This window comes from Thamnophis elegans, chromosome 4 (genome assembly GCF_009769535.1).
Source record: "Thamnophis elegans isolate rThaEle1 chromosome 4, rThaEle1.pri, whole genome shotgun sequence".
In the NCBI taxonomy this organism is placed as follows: Eukaryota; Metazoa; Chordata; class Lepidosauria; order Squamata; family Colubridae; genus Thamnophis; species Thamnophis elegans.
This window is the reverse complement of record NC_045544.1, coordinates 59361688-59384667: the sequence shown is the minus strand read 5'-3', so window position 1 is coordinate 59384667 and position 22980 is coordinate 59361688. Positions and strand designations below refer to the sequence as shown.

General features: G+C 42.7%; 1 protein-coding gene across 4 annotated transcripts in view; it reads right to left on the bottom strand.

The window, feature by feature from the left end:
• MAP3K4 (mitogen-activated protein kinase kinase kinase 4) overlaps positions 1 to 22980 on the bottom strand; it is a 108442-nt gene that overhangs the window by 42375 nt on the left and 43087 nt on the right. For all 4 annotated transcript variants that reach the window (XM_032215929.1, XM_032215928.1, XM_032215926.1 and 1 more), the window contains 2 exons: positions 5673 to 5863; positions 354 to 1741 (listed from right to left, as the gene is read on the bottom strand). In XM_032215929.1, the coding sequence (XP_032071820.1) occupies positions 354 to 1741; positions 5673 to 5863 (1579 nt within the window). The remainder of the gene's footprint in view (positions 1 to 353; positions 1742 to 5672; positions 5864 to 22980) is intronic.

The following is a 22980-nucleotide window of genomic DNA, read 5'->3' as shown; positions in this document are numbered from 1 at the left end:
TCACGTGACGAAGAAGCTGCTACAATGTCTGTTAAGTGTGAAAAGTGGTCATCTCTTTTTAAAGTGCCATTGTAATTTCGAACAGTCACTAAATGAATGGCTGTAAATCAAGGACTACCTGTATAGATGGTTGTTGTGGCCTTTTTGTAGTGCCAGACACAGAATTGACAAGGAAGGACCACATATATATTATATTATGTTTCACCTGATAATGTAACCATTATTAAAGCAAGTCAACATGGTTTAGCATGTTTCAAACACATTTTTACATAGAAAAACTTTTTGAAGAAAAACATTGCTTAAAAGGACTATTGGCTGAGCATCATCCATTCCACCCGCCTCCCCAAACCTACCTCCAGCTGCTGATCATTCTTTATCAATGCCATTCGGGCTCTCTGCAAGGAGCCATGCATTAACTTGTGCAGTCTTAAAATGAGTTTCCTCAACCCCATCTGTTTCAGTGCTTTATCTACAAATGGCCTATAAATAGAGGTCGTACAATGTGTGCCGCAGTCTATCTCTCTGCTGCACTCTGTAACTGCCCAGCAGGTTGAGTCATCTTCAGATTCAAGCCTATCAAACTTCCTTGACAAATGGTCCTGTGCCTCAAAGTCAAAATTTCCCTTATTGGCAAGATTATTCCGGATGGCTTGTCTGAGTTCCTCCACATTCTCCTTAGAGATTTGTTCTTCATCTTCACTTTCCTCTGTGCATGCACCTGAGGTTACCCTATCATCATCCTCGTCTTCATCGTAAACTTCATCCTCTGGATCATTGTCCCTGAATGAACGAGGAGAAGGGATTTCAAACACTGGCCAGCCAATGACAGACAGATTCTTGATGCCCAAAACAGTCCCCATAATCCTTAGTTTCTGGTTTAAATCTTTTGTAATGTTTAACCAAAGACAAAGTGCCTGCACCCTGTCCTGAAAATCCCTTGCAGCATATTTTTCATAGTCACTTTGAAGGGCCTTCAGAGATGGATAAAGTGCTTCTACGTATTCTAGCAGCTCCATTATCCGCTTTACCTGTTCAAAAGAGACCCGCTGGCGATGGAGGTGCTCGTGATAGCTTGAGTAGCCCATTACATTAGCTCCATGGGCTGCTTTACACTGTCTTGCCGACGTACCATTAAGACTAGCTCCATTTCCCACACAGGAGAGGTTCCGATAGTTTACCTTGAAAGTAAAAATTTCATTGATAATATCAGGGATGGCTTGACGAGCTGTGTACAAATAGAAGTCTTGGTCCTTAATAGTCCGCCCTGCATGCCATGCCTGCAATTCAAGCCAGATTAATTCATTGGCTCGGTTTAATTCAACAGAGGAAGTGCTTTCCTGGCCTTTCTGCTCTTTGTCCTTTTTCTTGGAAACTGAGGTAAGCTTTAGCAATAGCCGCAGGGTCTCAAAAAATTTTAAGCGGTCTGCTGGGTAATCGGTACGAGACGTCTGGCGTGTAGTTTTGGCTATAGGCACGGGTACAGATACTGGAGGCTTAGCGTTGCTGCAGCCAAGGCTGAGGTAAGGCTTATTGAGATCAACATCCGGAATTGACTTTTTTGGTAAGGACCCACTAACCGAGTCCAACATGAACGAACACTGTACGTTTTTCTTGTGATCCCTCTCAGTTGTCCTTAAGGTGGCTCGGATCTTTTTCCCCTGCTTATAGCTGTGCTCTTCTGAGTTCTCGGAGATTTTAATATTATCTTTGTGAGGCAGTTGGTTGGGTAAGCTCATTTTCTCTGAAATCATAACATGAAATACATTGTTTTCACATCAAAAGAAAAACATGCTTTAAAAAAACCCCTACTTTATACTAATTTTATCTATTTCTTCCATTCCATTAGTGTTCAGTTTTGTTGTATGATAAATATGCAAGACACATTCATGACAGTCCGTTAAAATTATGTAAAAGGTTCAAAACCTAATAGATATCACACATAATTCAAATGCCACTCAAATACCCTGCCCATGTTTTTATATCTAGTGTCATAAATGTATAAAACACTGGAACACAGGCATCCAGTAAGAAACCACATTGATGTCAAACATCACATCATCATGTGAATTATGCAAATTATGTAATTTGGCTCAATCAATTCATGATGCAGATGGTGTACAGTACAGAATGTGCACAATTTATGTGATGACGTCATAAGACATACAACATCATTCTCCATCTGCCTTCCTATGATATCTATATAGTACAGATTGGTACTTAGCTGTGCCCACAAATTAAGATGATAAAACGTCTTAGTAGTTATGAGAATGGCAACAGGATAGTCATATCCCACTCATCCAACCATAATACACTGATGCTTCAGTAATTACATGTAAAGTTATCTGTGGCCACATTTGAAACTTTGAATTATTAGGTTCCTGTCATTACAAAACCACATGCCAAATTAACTTTTTACTTAAAACTTCAGGTTTTTTGTTACTGCTCTTTTTAAACAATGAGATAAACCTCAATTATCTGATTTAGTTATCTTAATTTCTGTACCTCATTATGCCTTCCTAGTCATTCAACTTAAACCAAAATCTAACATGAGAATGAAAAAAAACTTATTTTAAAAATTTCCATGAATGTGTAAGTAGCAATAATTGATAACCACACCAAAGAGCTCTTTGAAACATACTTCACTCAAAATTCAAGGCACTCTGAGTCATGTTGTACCTACGGGCATCATAATTATATTGTGGAGTTTTTAAAGTAACAGAGCTAATGGAAACATTCAGTTGTACTAATTGTAACCCTAAGAAGTGACTTCTCATTACAATTATCTTTTACTATACATAGCAGATGGAACCAGTGACTAAAGAGAAGTCTTCAGAGCATAAGCCTTGATGGAATGGAGAGGAATCACATTTTTTTCTTTAAAACCCTGATTAAATCTTTTTAAAATGTATACACTATTGCATAAGATCTAAAAGACAAAACTATGAGGTTGTAAAACTAATTTAATTGATGCATAATTTCATTCAAATTGATGTAAGCAACATCCCCTTCCTGAGAAAGATACTTGAGCAACAGATCGATTTTGTAGATCCATTTTGGTTAGTTTAAGCCTGATGCTAGTGTAATAACCTTTATCTTAATCTCTCTTAGCTGAAAGAAGGAACATGGAGGGTGACACTGATGATTCTGTTAAACCTTTGAGTGGACTTTTGAAATATTCATGTTTTTCTGAGAGGTTGTCCAAGTTAGATGAAAGGGAACTCTATGCATGGCCCTGCTTGCACAGCATAGCCATCTCCTGAAAATGGTGCTGCAGGATTCTGCAAGGTTGCATTTTATCCCCAATGCTGTTTAAAATCTACATGAAGCTGCTGAGTGAGATCATTTGGAGAAATGTCACCACTTTGCTGATGACACACAGCCGTCTGTTTTCATTAGCTCCAGGTGAAGCAGAAATATAAATTCAGTGCTGGCCACAGTAATGGGATGGATAAAGGCTAACAACTTCTGTCTGTCCATCCAGCATTTCTGGACAAGATTGAAATGCTAAGAGCAGAAAGGTTTATCCAGGTGAGCAATGGTCACCTTATTCTGGAAAATGATCTATAACTCTTAAAAGATCAGTTTCACAGTTTGAGTATTCTTTTGGTCACTAAAGACCCAAGTGTCCTCTGTGGTACAAAGTGTATTTTACCAACGTAGGCTGGTAATGGTAATGTATAGTAACTATGGACCTTATAGCTTTCCATTCAGATTACTATTATGTAATTTATATGACACAGAACTATCACTAAAACAATCAGAAAGTCAATACAACATATGGAAGTGAAAATTCTGACTGCAACTTTTATGAGGGAAAACTGTGAAAGATAGATAGATAGATAGATAGATAGATAGATAGATAGATAGATAGACAGACAGACAGACAGACAGACAGACAGACAGATACACACAAACACACACACACACACATTGACCAGAGAGGGATGTTTTTTTGTAATAGCCTGCTGATTCGGGCATGTCTTCCCTAGTAAGTAAACCTGGAGCTACCATTACTGTCTACTCACTCTAGAGAAAGATTCCTTTATTATGTGACTATATACATTTCAAAATATATGTTGCTTAGGAACTAATTATTCAATATCGCTTTTCTTGCTTATCTTCTTGTATATTTTAATTTCCACTCAAACATTTGAACTATGATTTTAATGAATGGTATACTCGCCTTGAAAAATTGGGTTTTTAGAAATGCAATTTAATAAATACATTTTTTTGGATTAATCTTATTGCAAAAATAGCAGTTTTATTGATAGAGTATTTAAAGAAACAATATAATTCTGAGCAGGGACCCAATTATAGGTGTTTGTCTTTTCATTATTATTGAGACGTGGGGATGATGGAAATTTTACTAGTAATTTATTCCAAATTTGAATGCAAAAGCATAAACTCATTCCTACACTCATTTTTCCCTATATTTTGAATTTTCAGCAGTTGGGTAAGAGTTACAAACAAGTAATGTGCATAATACCTTGTAAACCCATATAAATGTATCTGATCTACAAAATGCTTTTTATTACTATCTTAACAACTAAGGTGCTAAGTGTTAGGAATACTTAGGTGGACAAAGCTACTTTAAATCTTAGCAAGTAGCTATGCTCTTGGGATAATACTGGTATAACACTGACCCATTTTAAGAGTTACTTTAAGAATAATAAAATGTGGAATACTTTTAAAGTTATACTTTTTATAAATCTCATCTACAATAAAAAAGCAGAAGAAAAAGAGGATTATTTAATATTTATAATTTTACTACACCTGAAATTCTGCTAAACAGGATGCTACACAGCTTGCATAGCTTGAGGCATATTTCTATAGACTGACATAATAAAACTTTTACTTTTTTTTTAGTACCTTCAAATCATGTCTGATTCCTGGATACATCCCTGCAGTTTTCTTGACAAAATTTCAATAATAGTCAGTAGATAATTTTATTTCCATGGCAATAATCATGCATATTTATCAAAATAATGTATACGCATTCAAGATACATGATTTCTCTCTGCACTAACTTGCTTACATAAATCCATGCAGAACTATAGAGCACCTGCCTTGCTTAATAAAGATAAAACAGTTAAATAGTTCAGAGTGGTAAAAATGTCCTTTCTCTGTATCAGATAACTTTGAACAATTACTGCCTGTCAGAACAGATAATACTAAGCTAAATAGACAACTAGACAACCTTGGGACAAGCTGACTATCCACAATGCTATTTTCTTCCCATTTCTAATTGCTTTTAATATATTTTGCAACGAATTAACCCTCTTAATCCTGCTGCTCTTCTGTGCCAGTTGTATTGCAAAAGAGCAGGTGATGAGACAGAAATCTGAGGCCCTTTGATCTTCCCACTAACGCTTAGCCATTCTGTATCAGGAGTGGCAAAACAGTAGGCTCCACGGCTTGGCTATTCATTCTTCATCAAATGAAAAAGGGGAATGGAAGATTTCTGCACATTCAGCAGAAAGGAAGACTTGATTCTCCCTCCTCTCTCCCCACAGAAACTGTTCATTTCTCAATTTTCACTGCATTGGACGAAAGCTCTCATTTGTCTAATGTAATAAACATACTGGGAAAACGACAATAGATTTCAAGCAGAATACCAGGTTACTCACTGCTGACTGCTTTACTTTTTGCAATCCTGAAAAATTATTGCATACCTTTCAAGGCAGAACGGTTGGTAGGTTTCCCAACGTTACTTTTCAGATGTTTTGTTGACAGGCGTTTCATCTGCCGTGGTGTGCTAGGAGGGGAGGTTCCATAGAAAGTTTCAGTATTTGCTTCATCCGATAAGTCTTCAGTATCAGATTCGGATATCTTGCAAGTAGCATCTTCCAATCTGCACTCTTGCCTAAGTATAAGCAATGAAAGAAATTAGGAATTATAGGTTTACAATCTCACCCCACCCCAAACGGGAGAGGGGAAGAAACCCACCCCAATTTAAATGCTTTCATCTAAGTGTCCTGATCTTTGTGCACCGTTGCCACTCCAGTGAGGTATATAGCAGTTCCCTTAAAACAATATATTTCCCTCGGTTACTAGTGCATCACTTTTATGTCTTCGGTTGGAAAACCTTGTAGATTGAATTGATTTTTTTTAAAAGTAACTCCTATGATCACTTAACAGGACAAAAAAGAGAGATGTACAAACTAGTAAAATTGCAAGAATTACATCACAAATCGACATATATACATTTCAATCTATTAAAAAAATGAACCATGCATTAGCACAGGGAATTGTGTATACATGTTGCTAAATACTTAATGCATCTGTAGTAAACTTTTGTCAAATGTGCATTGTAATGAAGCATTATCCCATACCTATTTGCTTGCAACTATACGAGTATAAAAGGGGCAGTGTTTGCATTGAAACCCTACATTATGAGAGACATTCTTTCACCAATTCTGTGGATACCATGCCACATTAATTGGTGAGCAAATCATTAATAGGCCACTAATTTCTATATACATGCAATGCAGACTTCTTGTCTTGTTGGGAAAAACAGCAGACACCTAATATGAAGACCAACATCTTCTACAAACTTAAGAATGTTTAAGGTATGTTTCTACAGAGAAAAATACACAATTTTTACAACTAAAAAAATGTTGTGGAAAACTTTGGGTGTGTGTGTGGGGGTATTTCTATAGAACAGTTTTTAAGGAACAGTTTTTACTTACATGAAAACATTACGTAATTCAAGTCTCCATGATCAGAGAACTGTAATTCCCATGTATATCAGTGCTTCTCTAAGAAACCCTCTATCAGTACAGTATCAAGGCCTCAATTGTCCATGTAGTAGTGTATTATAGGTAGTCCTCGACTTACAACTGGTTGCTTAGCGACCATTTAAAGTTACACCAGACTCCTCAAAAGTTACTTAATGACTCGGATTCAAAGTTCTGGTCAGGTACCCCCTCCCGTAATCATGTGGCCACATTAAGTATAATCTTTATTGTCATTGTACTTAGATATAACGAAATTGGTTTTAACCTCACTGGTGCAAAATTATAACAGAAACGAAAAAGAACAAAAAAAAAGTGTGTCCATGGAGTGATTGTGGTTGTATTTAAAAGTCTCACAGCCCAAGGATAGAAACTATCTTTAAACCTGTTTGTTCGGCTGGCTATACTTTGATGTCTTCTGCCTGATGGTAGAAGTGCAAAGAGACACTGACCAGGGTGTGAATCATCTCTGAGTATCTTCCTTACTCTGCTAAAGCAGCGAGATCTGGCGATATCATCCAGTGGTGTCAGAGGGCAACCAATGGTTTCTTGTGCCAAATTGATCACTCTTTGTAGTGCCTTCCTGTCCGCAGCTGTTAAACCAGCATACCATACTGTAATGCAATATGTGAGGACACTCTCTATGGTGGACCGATAGAACAACGGTCATCAGCCGTTGTTCCACCTGATTTTTTCGCAGGACTCTAAGGAAATGAAGTCTCTGTTCAGCCTTTCCAATCACCAGAGACGTGTTGTTTTTCCAGGTGAGATCTTGACTAATAAGCACTCCCAAGAATTTAAAAGAGGAAACCCTCCCCACACAGCCCCCCTCGAAATACAGCGGGGCAGGTTCCTCTCTGTGTTTCCGAAAATGTAGCACCATCTCCTTTGTCTTACTAATCTTCATTATACTGTTTAATACTGGAATAACCTATATCAGAAAACACTGGAATTACTTTATATGTTTTCAATGGAAAAAGAATGGTTACTCAGCACAAATGTTATAATACTTAAACCTCTAGATGGGTTGGTATTGGATCAGATGAACTTCAAGGACCCTTCAAAGTTAAGAATATAGGTAATCCTCGACTTACAACCACAATTGGGCCCAAAATTTCGGTGGCTAAGTGAGACAGTTATTCATTTTGTGACCTTTTTTGCCACAGTTGTTAAGTGAATCATTCCTGTTATTAAGTTAGTAACATGGTTGTTAACTGAATCTGGCTTCCTTATTGACTTTGCTTGTCAGAAAGTCACAAAAGGTGGACAACATGACCCCAGGACACTGCAACTGTCATAAATACGAGTCAATTGCTAAACATCTGAATTCTGATTGTGTGACCATGGTATGCCGCCATGGTCATTTGAGAAAAGTGATAAGACACTTTTTTCACTGCCGTTATAACTTCTAATGGTCACTAAACAAATTGTTGTAAGTAGAAAATTACTTGTTTAGTGTAGAAAACCCATATTTCAAATTATGGAACCCGTATCCTCATTAAAATGATTATGCAGTAAAAAGCCTTGGCACAAAACTTACTCACGTCCAGTTGCAGTCAGCATACATAATACTGGGTTATGCAGAAGAACATTCTGATTCAGTATGAAACAGCTTAATATGTAGTATGGTACATACTTTGTCCTCTGAATTAGAGTAGGTAACATAGAAAACTCTTTGGTGTTTTGAAAGAAGCAGAATATTTGTAAGAAGGCTACATGTGAACATCTAGTAGCTCAGTCTTTTGTACTAAAGAATTCAAAACATCAGATATGATAGTGATTGCTGTCCCTGACATAATGAAGACTTCTTGGAAAAATCCTTAGTACTTCTGTGATGTGGTATATGTGTGGGTGAGTACATGACAAAAGCATGCATACAAGAGTTAGAAATTAAATCAATCCAACTCATAAGAACAAAGAATAATGTCATTTCAATCTAAATCTCATATTGTCTTCAGTAGTTTCTAAAATAACAGCCAACACCATGGGCTGGGCCAACACAAGGTAATAGCAAAAGTGCTAATAAATATACATTTCTAAAATACAGCTGCTCTTGTTGTACAGTTACTAACTGAAACTAAGAGCTGGTGTCACTGACCTAGTAGCAGTAAAAATAAAAACTCATACACAAATGAAATTGTATACTTTTCTTGCTGTACTTCTTCTGACTATGAGACAAGAAAAGCCATGTTCTCAATGATGAGCAGAGGGAGGTGCTATCAGTGGGCTATCATCAATCTGATTCGTCCATAGAAACTGGGCAGAAGGAGTAAAGGTGTGGCTGCAACAATTTTCTCTCAGTCTATGGACCAATCAGGATTGATGATAGCCCACTGGTAGCACCTCCCTCTCTCATCATTAGAATCGACATTCAGGTAAGTACCAACAATCGTTTGCCTACATGTCACATTCCAGACATTTAAGTTAAAACAAGACGTTAATTTCTGGGAGACAATACTAGGCTCTCGCACTACAACAAGAGCTATGAAGCTATAAATATTTAGTACATCATACCACGTAGTTACCGAATTTTAAACGAGATTAAAATGCAATCAAAACAAGATACAAACAAGGTCTTCACATTTAGTAATATAAGTGGCATTATTGCATCTTTCAGTAAAATAATCACCTCAAATTAATAAACTTCCAATTTATCCAATGAAATTATCCAAAAGCATAATTTCAACAAAAATAAGGAACAATGTATTATGCATTTAATATCCATTTTTAAAAAAATAGAAGGAACAAGAACTATTTAGCTGAAGGAAATACTGCAACAAATGTTTAAATTACTTATCTTTTGACTGACATAGAGAAAACATTGTTAGTTTATCTAGACTGCCTCTGGAATTTTAAATAATTAATTTTGATGATTAAAAGCATAACATTTATTTTTATTCTTAAAATTAAAATATTTTAGGTATTTAGATAAGCATTTTTAATATATATCTTTAAATAGTGCTAATAAACAGAGAGGAAAAAACTCTCCCCTAAGAACCATTTTTAATGTAATCTTAACTGGTAAATGATTATAATCCTTGCAAAATATCACTACCGACATTTGAAATATTGTTAAATTTAAGCCAAGAAAAATAGCTAAAAGAGCAAGTTGTTTTATGTACAAGGTAAAAGCAACTGATATGTAATGTCACCATCTGTCAAACTAATGAATCAGGGAGAAAAATGTATCTGGAATACAAAGATGTCAATTCTAAAGGAATTACCAATTAACCCGGAATGATAATAGACATTCAGCAAATTATCTTTTATTCCAAACTTGGCTATTCAACCCAATACAATGCTAAAATATGCAAGAATGGGAATGAAATGTATTTGGCTTGCATTTTCAAAATTACAGAGGACAACATACAACAGTTTAGCCCTGCCAGTATTTCTCTTTTGGTGGTCCCTCTATTGAAATCTGAAGGAAGAAACTTTTTCTGGTCCCTATCCCTTAAGGAATCTCATCTGCAGGGATCCTGAGATCAGATTTAATCTCTAAGATCTCTGTCCCTATTACTTTTGCAAAGCCAATTATAATTTGCCTATTCTGGGATACCATTGGAGGCTGATAATTTTTATTTCTCCTTCCGAGGATGGTGTTATGGATGATGTAATGCATGTGGAATGTTAATTAACTACAGTATACTATTTTGCTTATTCCGCTACATTTCATTTAATTTTCCTCCTATTTAAGGTGCAGAGGTGGGTTCCTATCAGTTCGCCTGAATAGGTAGTAAAAATCTGGCATACCTTTCTGAACTGGTAGTAATGGCAGCCTGGCCACACCCCCAAACCAGTTTCCTGGTCACCACTCACTCACCCCGCCCTGCCCAGTCTCTGCTCTGCAGCTTGCCTGCCTGAAGTGCTGCGCCCCTAATCTGTCTGCCAGGTAAGCCTGCGAGTCATAGCTTAGCTAGCTGCCCTTGCCCCTTCCCCACGACTCTGCCATGCTTCCCTGCCTTCCATGCGGCCTTCCCGGCGTCTCCCGTGGCCAGCTTGAGAAGGCAGGCAACCGGACTGCAAGTAAGGGAGCAAGCAGCATACTCCCTTCCCCATGGCCTTGCCATGCTTCCCTGCCTTCCCCGTGGCCTTATCGGCAGTCCCCCATGCCGCTTGCCTTCTGGGATCAGAGTCCAGCCCAGCCTGGCCAGTGGGTGGGCGGCCGGCCCTTGGGGGAAACCCGGACGCTGTGCTGGGGTTGAGAGTGGCAGCGGCAGTGGCAATGCTGCAGGAGGGCAAGCGGACATCCCAGGGCTGCTGCGCATCCACCTGCTCCTTTTCTGCAAAGGGAGAGACACCCCCCCCCCACGGCAGGGCAGTCAAAGAGGGGAGGAGGATGATGCAGAAAAGGCTGCCTTTGACCTGGGCCCATGTGCCTCTCGTGCTGGCTCCATGGGGCTTTGGGCTCCAAAGCAGGCCACTGGCTTCACACCAAGTCACCTGCCTGCTCCTCGGCTGCGATGCTTCGGGGGGAGTGGGTTGCAGCCAAGTCTCCTTCCCCCCGGAGTGCTGGACTCCACCGGCTGAGTTTGCAGAGTAGCAGTGGCAGTCGGACGGGTTATCTCCAAAGAGAGCAGGTAGGTGGCCGGGTGGAAGGCAGCCTTTTCTGCAGCATTTCCATCCCCTCTTTGGATCACCCTTCAGTGAGGGGTGCCTTTGCAGAAATGAGGCAAGTACATATGCACCGCTGCCGAAAGAAAGAATATCCCGCCATCCTGGAACAATGCCGTGCTTGGGAGTTCTCCTGTGTAGACACGCCTGGTTGCAGCAGAGCACACCCTGCCTTCGGGGTGGTGGTGTTCCCCCGGCCGGATCAACTGTGGCGGCACCAACGGTCAGTGGGATATTCTTTCGGTGGCGGGAGAAGGAAGAAAGTGCTCCAGGAGAGCAGGCACCAGGCGGATGTCCTAGGACTGCTGCAAATGTGCACCGCCTACCCTCCTGCAACAGTTTCTTCCTTCTCCTGCCACCGAAAGAGCATCCCACAATATTGTTGATCCTGTGCTGCACAGTTCCGGGATGGTGGAGAGCTAAGGCAAGCTCTGCTGCCACCGTCACCAGGTGTGTCCATTCAGAATTCCCCAGGGAGAGGCGGATGAAGGTAGTCAATGAGATGTCTTCCTGCTCGGTGCTTCCACCCTCTTTCTCCCCCTTTGAGACAAAACGGGCCATCAAGCCAAATCTCTCATGCCGCTTTCTCGCTCCTGCAGAGGGAGCGGGCAGGCTGGAGCACGGCCAGCCACGGATAGGCGACCGGAGCAGAAGGAAGTCCCACTTCGGTTCTTGGAGGAAGGAGGCAGAGATGCTGGCATGGGCCTTGTTTCCCTTACTGCCCCCTCCTCGTTGGCTGCAGTCCAGGCCCTGCCTGCCCTGCTTAGTTGGGCGGCTGGCTGGGAAAGCAGTGAGGGGGTGAGCAGTGTTGAGAGGTAAGGGAAGCAAGCACCAGACCAGCATCTCTGCCTCCTTCCTCCAAGAGCTGTGGAAGCATTGAGGGGAGGAGGGGGAAAGGCAGGGGGATTGAAGAGGCCGGAGTGCGGACAGCCACAGATGGGTGAGCAGAGTGGAAGGGAGCCCCATGCCAGCTCTCGGAGGAAGAAGGCAGAGATGCTGGCATGGAGCTTGCCTTGCTTCCCTTACTGCACCTCCTCGCTGGCTGCAGCCTGGGCCCCACTTAGCTGGGTGGCTGGCTGGGAAAGCGGAGAAAGGGCAAGCGGCAGTGAGCAGTAAAGGAAGCAAGCACCAAGCCAGTATCTCTGCCTCCTTCCTCTGAGAGCCATGGCAGCAAGGAAAGTGAGGCTTCTTTGCCAGCTGTCAAAACATAATGTTTTGCAGTTCTGTGGATAGGTGGGGGCGGGCATGTGACTGCATGTGCGTGTGCATGGGTGAGTGATATCAAGGTGACCACGCCCACTCAGTCACTTGCCCTCCACCTAGCCACATCCGCAGAACTGGTAGTAAAAAAAACCAAAACCCACCCATTAAGGTCTGCAAGCCACAGATATTCTTTCTCTCTCTATTTCATTGCATGGATTTTTGTGGCTGTTTTCAGTTGAGAGCGGTTTGGATCAAAAGATGTCTAAGTCACTTAAAACTCTTTCTGTTGTTATATATCAAAATTAACTTCTTGATTAACTCCAAGAATATCACGCAATTATAACCTATATTTCTTGGAAAAGCATAGCTCCAGATGCATGTTGATAATGAATTATTTGAACCCATCTCAACTGGACTTTCAGTCAGAATATGATACTGTAATTATGCTAGAAACTAAATGTGGAATGTAAAGCCCTATTAATTTTCATCTCAAGAACTTTCAATATAAGTAGCCATTTGTTCTATCTGGAAAGATTGAGCCTGGTTGTAGAACTGTGCCACTAGGGCTCCACTGTTTAATGCCTAAGCTGTCGATTGGGATATAGAATTCAGCTTGGCTCCCATAGAGTAGCAAATACCAACATAAAATCACAAAGAAAAATAATTCAAAGCTTTGTAAGGTAATGATACTCAAACCTGCTACATAAATGGTGATGGGGAAGCCCACATCGCCGCTCTGCAAATGTTGTCTATTGGAGCCTGAGAGGCCCAAGCTGCCGAGGTGGCCACTCTCCTGGTAGAATGTGCCAAAATACCGGTCGGCACAAGCAATCTCTGAGACTTGTATGCCAGGGCAATAGCCAAACGGATCCAACGGCTAATGGTGGAAGAGGTGACCCGTTTTCCCAGCGACGAAGGCTGAAAGGACAAAAATAGTGCCTCCGACCTCCGGAAGGAAGCCGTACACTTCAAATAAATACGTAAGGCCCACCGGACATCCAACTGGTGCCACTGGTGTTCCCGTTCCCTAACAGTGTCCGGGCAAAAATCTGGAAGAACCGTTTCCTGGGTTCAATGGAATACAGAATTTACTTTCGGCACAAAGACCGGATCTAAATGCAACACAACCCTGTTGCTGTGGAAAACGCATAAATCTTTCCTGGGGGAAAGAGCCCCTAACTCTGACACTCGCCTAACTGACGTGCTAGCCACCAAAAACACCACCTTAAGGCTGAGCAGTTTAAGGTTAACTGTCCGCAATGTCTCAAAGGGCTCTGACATGAGTGCCTGCAACACCGTAAGGAGGTTCCATGTGGGGAACCTATGGACTACCAGGGGCGCAAATTAGAGACCCTCATAAGGAATCTCTTAATAACCGGTAATTGGGTAAGAGGGACTGAGCCATCCCCAGGAACAATCGCAGTGAGCGCAGCTAGCTGTCTTCACATTGTGCCCTGGGAAAGCCCTTTATCTAACCCATCCTGAATGAAATCCAGGACCTGCGGGACTGAGGCCCTGGTGGGAACCACCTGGGCAGCCTGACACCAGGTCACAAAGGAGGCCCAGTTGGAGTCATAGATCCTTGTAGTGGACTGTCTGCATGAGGCCTCTATGATCTTAATCACCTGCAGGGACAAGTGAGCCGCTCTCAAGCGCTCCCACTCAATCTCCACACAGCTAGTTGCAGCCAGTGTGGCTTCGGGTGTACCAGCCTCCCCTGATGTAACTCTATCTCCCCCTCCAGAATCCGCCACAGGGTCTGAACTGACAGGGTCATGAGGTCCGCAAACCAGGCACTCCGTGGTCAATGCAGTGCTACCAGGATGAGCTCCACCTACTCCCTGACTAGCTTCTGAATGACCCCAGGAATGAGGGGAAGGGGAAGAAAAGCATACAAGAGCCCTTTTGGACACCTTGTGCAAAGAGCATCGCCCCCCTCCATTCCCTGAGCTGGGAACCGAGAGAAGAACCGGGGAAGCTGTGTGTCGGATGGAGTGGCGAAGAGGTCCACCAATGGTCGCCCGAACTGGCAGATGCTCCGGAACAACTCCAGGGAAAGACTCCACTCTTCATTGTCTACCGTCTCCCGACTCAACCAGTTGGCCTGATGGTTGTCGACGCCTGTGATGTGCTCTACCCGGATAGACCGCAGGTGCCTCTCCACCCAGCGACATCGCCTCTGCATGCAGTGCCTTGGAACGTGTGCCATCCTGCCGATTGATGTGGGCCTTCGCTGCCACATTGTCAGTCAACATTAGGATGTAATGACCCTCGATGGAGCCCCGAAAGTGCCGAAGTGCCAGGTGGACCGCCCAGAGCTCCAACCAATTGATATTGTGCCAGACGTCCTTCCATGATCACCGGCCCTGCGCCAGCTGAGATCTCAGGGTTGCTCCCTAGCCGAACAGACTGGCATCTCTAGTGAGGACGAGGCGCTCCTGGTCCCTGAAATCGTACCCCTTGAGCAAGGCTGGGGACAGCCACCACTTGAGAGAAATCAGTACCTGAGGGGTGGCCTCGAGCTGCTGGTGTTGGCCCCCTGGAATGGCAGGAGTTGCCCATGGCACTACCTCGCCGTAGTCGCCCATGGCACTACCTCGACGTAGGATATGAGCTTCCCCAACAAGCTGGAGAGAAGGGCTATGAGAACATAACGGTCCCTACGGACCTGCTTAAGTTTATCAACCAAACTGGACCTGCGGTCCGAGGAGAGGAAAACCTTTCTTGAACAGGAATCTATAACCGCCCCCAAATGGAGGATCCTAGTGGACAGGATGGGGGAGCTTTTCTCAAAGTTAACCAAAAACCCCAAATGTTGAAGAGTGTCAATGAACTACACAAGGTCCGTTCTTATCTGAGCCAGTGACGCCTCCTTGGTGAGGATGTCATCCAGGTAGCAATGTAGCCTAATGGGAAAACTCCTTAAGTATGCCGCTACCACTGCAAGCACCTTTGTGAAAGACCTGGGTGCTGATGATAGACCAAATGGCAGGGCCCTGTATTGATAATGGCGCCCAAATAAGAGAACCTGAGGAACTGCCTATACTCTGGGAAGATGGGGATAGGAGATAGGCCTCCGTGGGATCTATAGATGCCATAAAGTCACCCTCTCGCTTGCCTGCCAGTATGGACTTAAGGGAGGCCATCTTGAACTTGCGGTAAACTAAATACAGGTTCAAAAGCTTCAAGTCCAGAATAGCTCTCCAATCCCCACCAAGCCTTCGGCACAAGAAACAGAGTCGAATAGAACCCCCGACCCACCTGGTCCGTAGGGACCAGTACCACCGCAGCAATGGGTGGGGTCAAAGGCGACCTATTTGCCCTGGCGGTAAGGACGTCCACACACACACCTTGACAGGGGCACTTACTCTGCTGTTGGAAGCGAGACCTATTCCTATTGTAACTTCTCTTGGGCTGCCTCTCCGAACTGGGGGAAGAATACCTGCTCTGCTGAACTTCCTGCTCCTGAGGTTGATACAAGGGCTTGGGGTAGAATGGCACAGACTTTTGCTCCGCCTTCTTGGCTGAAGTGGGTAGGACCTTTTTCATTCGTGTCCTCCACGAAGAGTGGAATCATTGTAATCATCCTCATCCTCAGACAGGTCAGGATCCCTCTGGGCCTTATCCCCTGACACTGGGCTTTCACTAGCCAGGGAAGGAGACACAGGGCAACTCACTGAAGCGATGCCTGAGAGGAGCTGGGCCTGGGGGTAAATGTTCCCTCTAATTTTTTTTCAGTGTGAGCAGAAAAATATAGTGTTTGAGCAGCATATTTTCATGCCTGAGCACCTGAATTTTTTTCACAGATGTCACCTAAGACAACAACGAAATCAGTATTATTTGAAACTCAAAGTTATGTTTATTCAAGGTACCCGCTTAATTAAAAGTGTTATATAATATCAGTATCACTTAACAACGGTCCTGCTTAGCAACCAAAAAGTTGGCTCAGAAAGTCTGGCATTTGAAGCACGCAAGTCTTAAAGCTGTTGTTACAAGATCCTTGCACCCATAACACTTTAGAAAAAAAAATCCCAGGGGTCTTCAAACCTGACAGCTTTAAGATTTGTGGACTTCAACTCCCAGAATTCCTCCTCCAGTCATGTTGGCTCAGAAACTCTGGCATTGAAGCATGCAAGTGTTAAAGCTGTCAAGTTACAAGACCCTTGCACCCCTAACCCTTTAGGAAAAAAAACCCAGGGGTCTTCAAACCTGACAGCTTTAAGCCTTGTGGACTTCAACTCCCAGAATTCCTCCTCCAGTCATGCTGCAGCAACGTCATCTGCGTGGATCTGCTCCATCTTCGTTTTTTTTTCACAGGGGGCAGGGCTGCTGCTGAAGATGCCAACGAGCCCCCGCCGCCACTAGAATAACTGCTGCCACCACCGCCTCCTCCTCCTCCAACATCACCAACACATTTTCTGCCCAGCGCTGCAGCTGAGGTGAAGCAGCCAAAGCTCCCGCAGGTGCCCCCGCCCATGGCAGCGGTAGCGGTGCCTCCCCCTCCCCTCGGAGCACCTCAGCTGGGTTCTGGGTTACCCCTGCCGCCGCCTCCACCTCTGCCGTGCTTTTAAGAAGCCATGAGGTCTTTTTTTCCTGCTCCCGCCCCCTCTGCCGCCTTCCTACTAGAGGAAGGAGGAAGAGGGAGGGATAACGCGGGGGCAGCTCAGGTGCTCCGTATGGAGGGAGAGGCACCACTGCCACAGGCGGGGGTGCTGACAGGAGCTTTGGCGGCTTCCCCTCAGCTGTGTCGGGTGGCAAATCCGGAAGTGCTGTTGGAGGAGGAGGAGGCGGCAGCAGATATTCCCCTTCTGCCTGTGACAGAAATCACTGCGCGCAGTTAGAAACGGCTGCGCAGTGTTTTCTTGCCACGTGCGCGGCCGCGCAGCCGCGCACCTTAGAGGGAACAGTGCTGGGGGTCTTGTCCTGATCCGATGCTAAGGACCGGGTGGCCTGCTGCTGTAAGCCAGCAGCAGTGCCAGAGAAATGGCCCTATCAATAAAACTCTGCAACCCCCTGGGAAGATCATCCACATCCAATGAATCCCAGGAGGAATTCAATGGATCCTGAGCTTCCCCAGCCTGGGGAGCCAGGATAGGCCTGATCCCCCCACTGCGGTCCACTTGCTTACAGGAATCCTCCAAATCCAGATCCTGGCCTTCCAGGGAAAGAGTTGAAGAGGAAACCTCCCCAAAAAACCTCCCAAGGAAATCTGGAGAACCTGGGGGGGGGGGAGAAACTGGCTGAAGTGAATGAGAAGGAGAAGCACTTGGCCTGCCCTGAGGGGCCCTTAAATTTTCTGCCCTGGAAAAGGTCTTAGATAGGCCCTTGTGTCTCCTAAGCTCATCCATCTGGATGGCACGTGAGGGACGAGAGGCAGCAGCCACCTTTTGAGCCCTAGCTGAGGCCGTGGGGCGCTGCTTGGAAGAGGGGCCCTTCTCAGGGGAAGTGGGGAGAAGGGGATCTTTGCGCCATTTGCCACGTGGCAATACTCACGACCCTCCAAGTGAAACCTCTTCAAAGCTCTCTCTGCTCCACTCCTTGGCTGCAGCATGGCAAAGGAAAAAAAGTAATAAGAACGGACGTCTTTTCACCTCCCAGGCAGCCCCAATGCCTGCGCCGAGCTCAGAGGGCTTCAGGGACTGCTGTCAAAGCGTCTCAGCTCGAGGCGCCCACGCACCATTTCACTGCTTGCCTCGCAGCCTCACAAAGCATTCACACTCTTTCCAGTGCCGCTGTGGCTTGATCCCTGCTGCTGAAGCAATTGGAAGCAAGTTGGAGCAACGAGAAGCTTGGGGCTGGAAATCCCGAGCCCTCAAGCCTCCCGATCACCCAGGGACAAGGACTGCAGTCTCGTGGTTGGTGCAGTCCCAAATGGCATCTGCAATGTCACCCAAGCCTTCCCAGCCCTCAGAAAGTAAAATACTGTCCCTGGAGGCCAGTAAAAGAAAGCCCCAGCCAGGCAACGTACTGGCAGAAGAAGAGAGCAATTCCTAAAGAGGCTGCAATGTAAGGAAGGTCAAGCAATGGTAATATCAGGAGATCAAATATTATGCATCTCGTTTCTGGCCAGACTGAGATGAAACTGGAAGTCAAGGGTGGAGCACAGAGGCATGGCTTCAGCTTCATCCCAGTCTTGTGGCCAATTGGGTGTGATAATACCATCTACTGGAGACTGTCCCTCATTCTGGAAAACGTGTGTGCGCCCACACATGCGCTGGAAACCCAAAGACCAGCTGGCTGGTGCGCATGCTGGTAGATTTTCAGCAGGCGTATGTGCGCCGGCCAGCTGGTCTTTGCGTGCCTGGTAACCTGAAGAACAACTGGCCAGCACACATGCATATGCCAGAAACCAGAAGAGCAGTTGGTGGCAGCGCACATGCCCATAGAGAGGGCTCTGTGTGCCACCTCTGACCCGCGTGCCATAGGTTCGCCATCATGGCATATATAGAGTTTGAAAATCTAAAAAACACTGTCTGCCCAAATCTGCAAGACTTCTTCTGAACTGTTCCTTTATTCCAAGGTATTGAGAGGAGGGCTTTCTAATCCCACCAATGGCAGATTATACAATGATTTTTTTGTGGCAGTTACATTTAGGGCCCATATTCTTTAGGTGTGAAAAGTCTGAGAAGGTATATCTCTTTCCTCAAAGATTCTCAAAATTTCTGTATTTTAATCACCGTTAATTAACTTTAATAATTATTTTAAGAGGAAAAGTGGATGGATGGATGGACGGACGGATGGATGGAAGGAAGGAAGTTTCCCTTTTCCAAGATAGATAAGATTAAAAAAAAATTCTTGAGGCAATTGAATTTATTGTGTTACTGACAAATCAGCTTGGTGTAGTATTTCAAGGTATCAGATTAGAAACCAGAAGGTTGAGTTCTAGCCCTGCCTTAGCCACAAAACCAGCTGGGTGATTTAGGGTCAGTCACTCTTTTTTAACCTTAGGAAGAAGGCAATGGCAAACCACTTCCAAAACGTTGCCACGAAAACTGCAGGGACTTGTGTAGGCAGTAGTGAAGAATCAAGACTAACCCAGAGCCAAAGCCATTTTATACACACATGTGAAACATTTTTTGAGTGTTTGATAGACTCAGAACATGACATGGCAAAATAAAAAAGTCAGTAAAAATGTAGTCCATAGTCCTAAGGTAATTGGGAGTAAGGTAATTAAGGTAATTGGGACTGGAAACTCCACTGCTAAGTGACATAGTTGTAAAGTGCAACATTATGTGACTGCACCAACTTACAATGGCAGTTCTAGCAGTTCCAATTGTGTTTCGTTGTGTGAGTCATTAAGACTCAATGTCATGTGTCATTTACAACCTCTACTTGCTTGTCCATTGGCTGTCGGAAGCTGGCAATGAAGGTCACAAATAGTGATCTTCTGTGAGATGCTATGACCACTGTAGTTGTTAGCTAGTTGACAAGCACCCAAATTGTGATCACATGACCACAGGAACACTCAACAGTTGCAATTTTGAAGACCAGGGATAAGTCTTCTTGTTCAATATCATTGTAACTTTGAACAGACACTAAGTAAATGGTCATTAGCGGAGGACCGCTTGTACTTTCTGCTTGAATCTAAGAGAAAAAGAACAGTGTCCTAAATTCATGTCCTAAACAGAATTCTTAAGCTATTTACATATTTAACAGATTTCTGAGCCTTTGAGATCACCAATTTAAAAAAACGAAGCCTTTAGCATTTCTGGAAACTCTTCATGTTCTCAAAAACATCAGAACTCTTAGTTCTGTCTGACGTACAATTATAAACTGATAAATACAAAATTGGTCCTTAATAGATTTTCAACATAGTTTGAACTTCATTATAAAATTATTTGTTCATTTCAAACGTTTATGCTCATGCTTCAGCCAAAAGGCGTCCAGATCCACTTTGCAAAGTAATAAAAATAAGAAAGTCCTTGCTGTTAGGTCCACAAACTTTTAAAAAAAACCCCACCTCAGATGGAACTTAATATCGATACTAAGAGAAAAGTGAAATTTAGCATTGGTTCCAAGTCTTAATATTTCTAAGTTCTTTAGTGACCAGAGGTTCAATGACCAGGAAAACATTTTTCTTGGTTAAAAAAGAAGCCTAAAGAAGAGCTTCCTAGCAACCCAGAAGGCAATGGCAATCTTCAATTAAGGTCTCCTCTGTAAAAAAGAACCAACTCATCAGTAAAACCAGCAACTGGTTTTTCACTGGTTTCCGTTTCTTCTGGTGTTGTGAGCATATTTAATATTTTGAGTCAACAAATCTGGGAATTATGAAAAAGCTGGTAGGATTTACAGCTAAAACTCTGGGGAAAAAAGCAAATTATAAGAAACAATGTTCTACCCTCAAATTCTTTTAATACAAAAACTTCAGATGTTACATGAGCAACAACTGCTCACCCCCCCCCCCTATAAATCCTATTGGAAGGAATTACAGCTGTATCAATTCATAATCCACAAAGCAGAATATCAAATACAACTTCAAGGGAAGCAGAACCGCTGGGTGCATTTCTCAAATTCCTTTCACCACCAGATGTTCCTCACCCCTCTAGGCCTCTTCCTGACACACCTTAAAAGCTGACAGGGCAGACTGCTCTTTGTTTCACTAATGCTGTAGAGTCATCTTTAACACCATGAACTTCTATTGCCCGCTGAAGAGTAACCAATACTATTCACAAGACAAGAAGAGAGGATTTCATAGCACAGCTTTTTTTAGCAGCAATCATATTATTGGGATATTTTGTTAAAGGACATTCTAATTGAATGTCACCCGATTAAAAAAAAATCCAACCATTAACCTGGCCCAAGTTTGCTTTGCTTTTCAAGGTCAACTATATATTACCAGCTGCTGTGATTAGTAGATCATTAGTGCAATATGGATGGAAGAAAGTAGATCTGCAACTGAAAACTGATGTAGAGGAATCTGTCATGCCAGTCAGCTGTGCTGCCTGCCACAACAGAAATAAAAATAGAAGGTCTATGTCCAACCAGTTTTCTTTTTTAACTCTTCTAGCAGTTTATTAGTATTCCATGCCCACTAATTAACTTAGCATTGATTATACTATTCTGGGGCCTTCCCCTTAGAGCTTTTGCAGTTGTATATAATTCATATATACTTCAACTATTTTCTAAACCTGATGGCTGTTTCTATTTGAAAGGGAAAGTAATTTAGCTATTTGAACTTCAAACATACAGGAAGTCAGGTAAGATGAAACAAGTCCAAAATGAACAAAACAAAATGATAAAAGTTCAATACATAAATTTAAATTTTACTAATTGAAACATATTTTACTGGGTTAATAAAATCATTTATTTAGAAATAGGCTTTTATGAACTGTACAAAAAAAGATATCCTTTAAAGAAAATTATCTTCTCTGTGTGACAATGGCTGAATTTCATATAGGAATATTTCAAGCAAATACATATCCAGTTGCAATGCAACTGCTGATTTTACTATTAAACCCCCTCCCCCCACATAAATACAAAACATATTGGATTGGGGCTAAATTATGAGGTATAGAGAACCCTATTGCTGAGAAGTTTAAAAGTACAAGAAATAAACATTCTAGAAATATGACCATTCATTCTTCTTCTATATATTTTGCAATTTCATACAAAAAGTTTATCAGTGCTTTTTTAATACAATTTATACAAGCAGTCATGGATTACAAAGTACACCAGTCATTTTAATGTATATGCAATTCTATGTAATCAACTTTTACAATTGTAATTCCATCTCAGAATTTGGCTCTTCAATATAAATTTCTGTTGCCATTCACCCAAAACATTTCCCTAAACAGAGACAAGAGATTGTACTATCACCAAATCATAGTAAACATTCCACAAAGGCCAATATTTCTAGGTTACATAACAATATAAACAGCTTTGACACTGTGAATTAATATACATGAAAACAAGTAAGGTAACCACACAAAGCAAATTACCTATTAAGCAACAGCATGGTGTGGACTGGCAATAATGATCTTACACTGCACATGGACAAAACAGATTCCAGTGCACAAAGACAGAATGCTTGTCCCTCGAATCTTTAAAGCAATCCAATTTAAGGAATCCATGGACCTACTTTTCGAGGAAAATAATTATCTTAATTCTTTTCACCGGCCATCCATTATTCAACATGCCAAATATGGAGCATGCTAATTAAAATTAAGATTAATTTTCAGATCAATTCCAAGATCAGACAAGTTCTAAATACACTACAAGAGCTATACTCACTATAAATTGCATATAGTTTAGACATTAGGATATTGTGCCCATCAGAACTGTGATCTTTGGGGTTTTAGGTCTAGCGCTAGTCATGAACCTTAGGCAAGAGATGGGTGGCAACTGACTATGAAACATCGTTCCTTGCTGAGTTGTTAAGACTTCATCTTGATGTTGGCAGAATGTTTCCCTAAACTAGAGTTGGGGTACT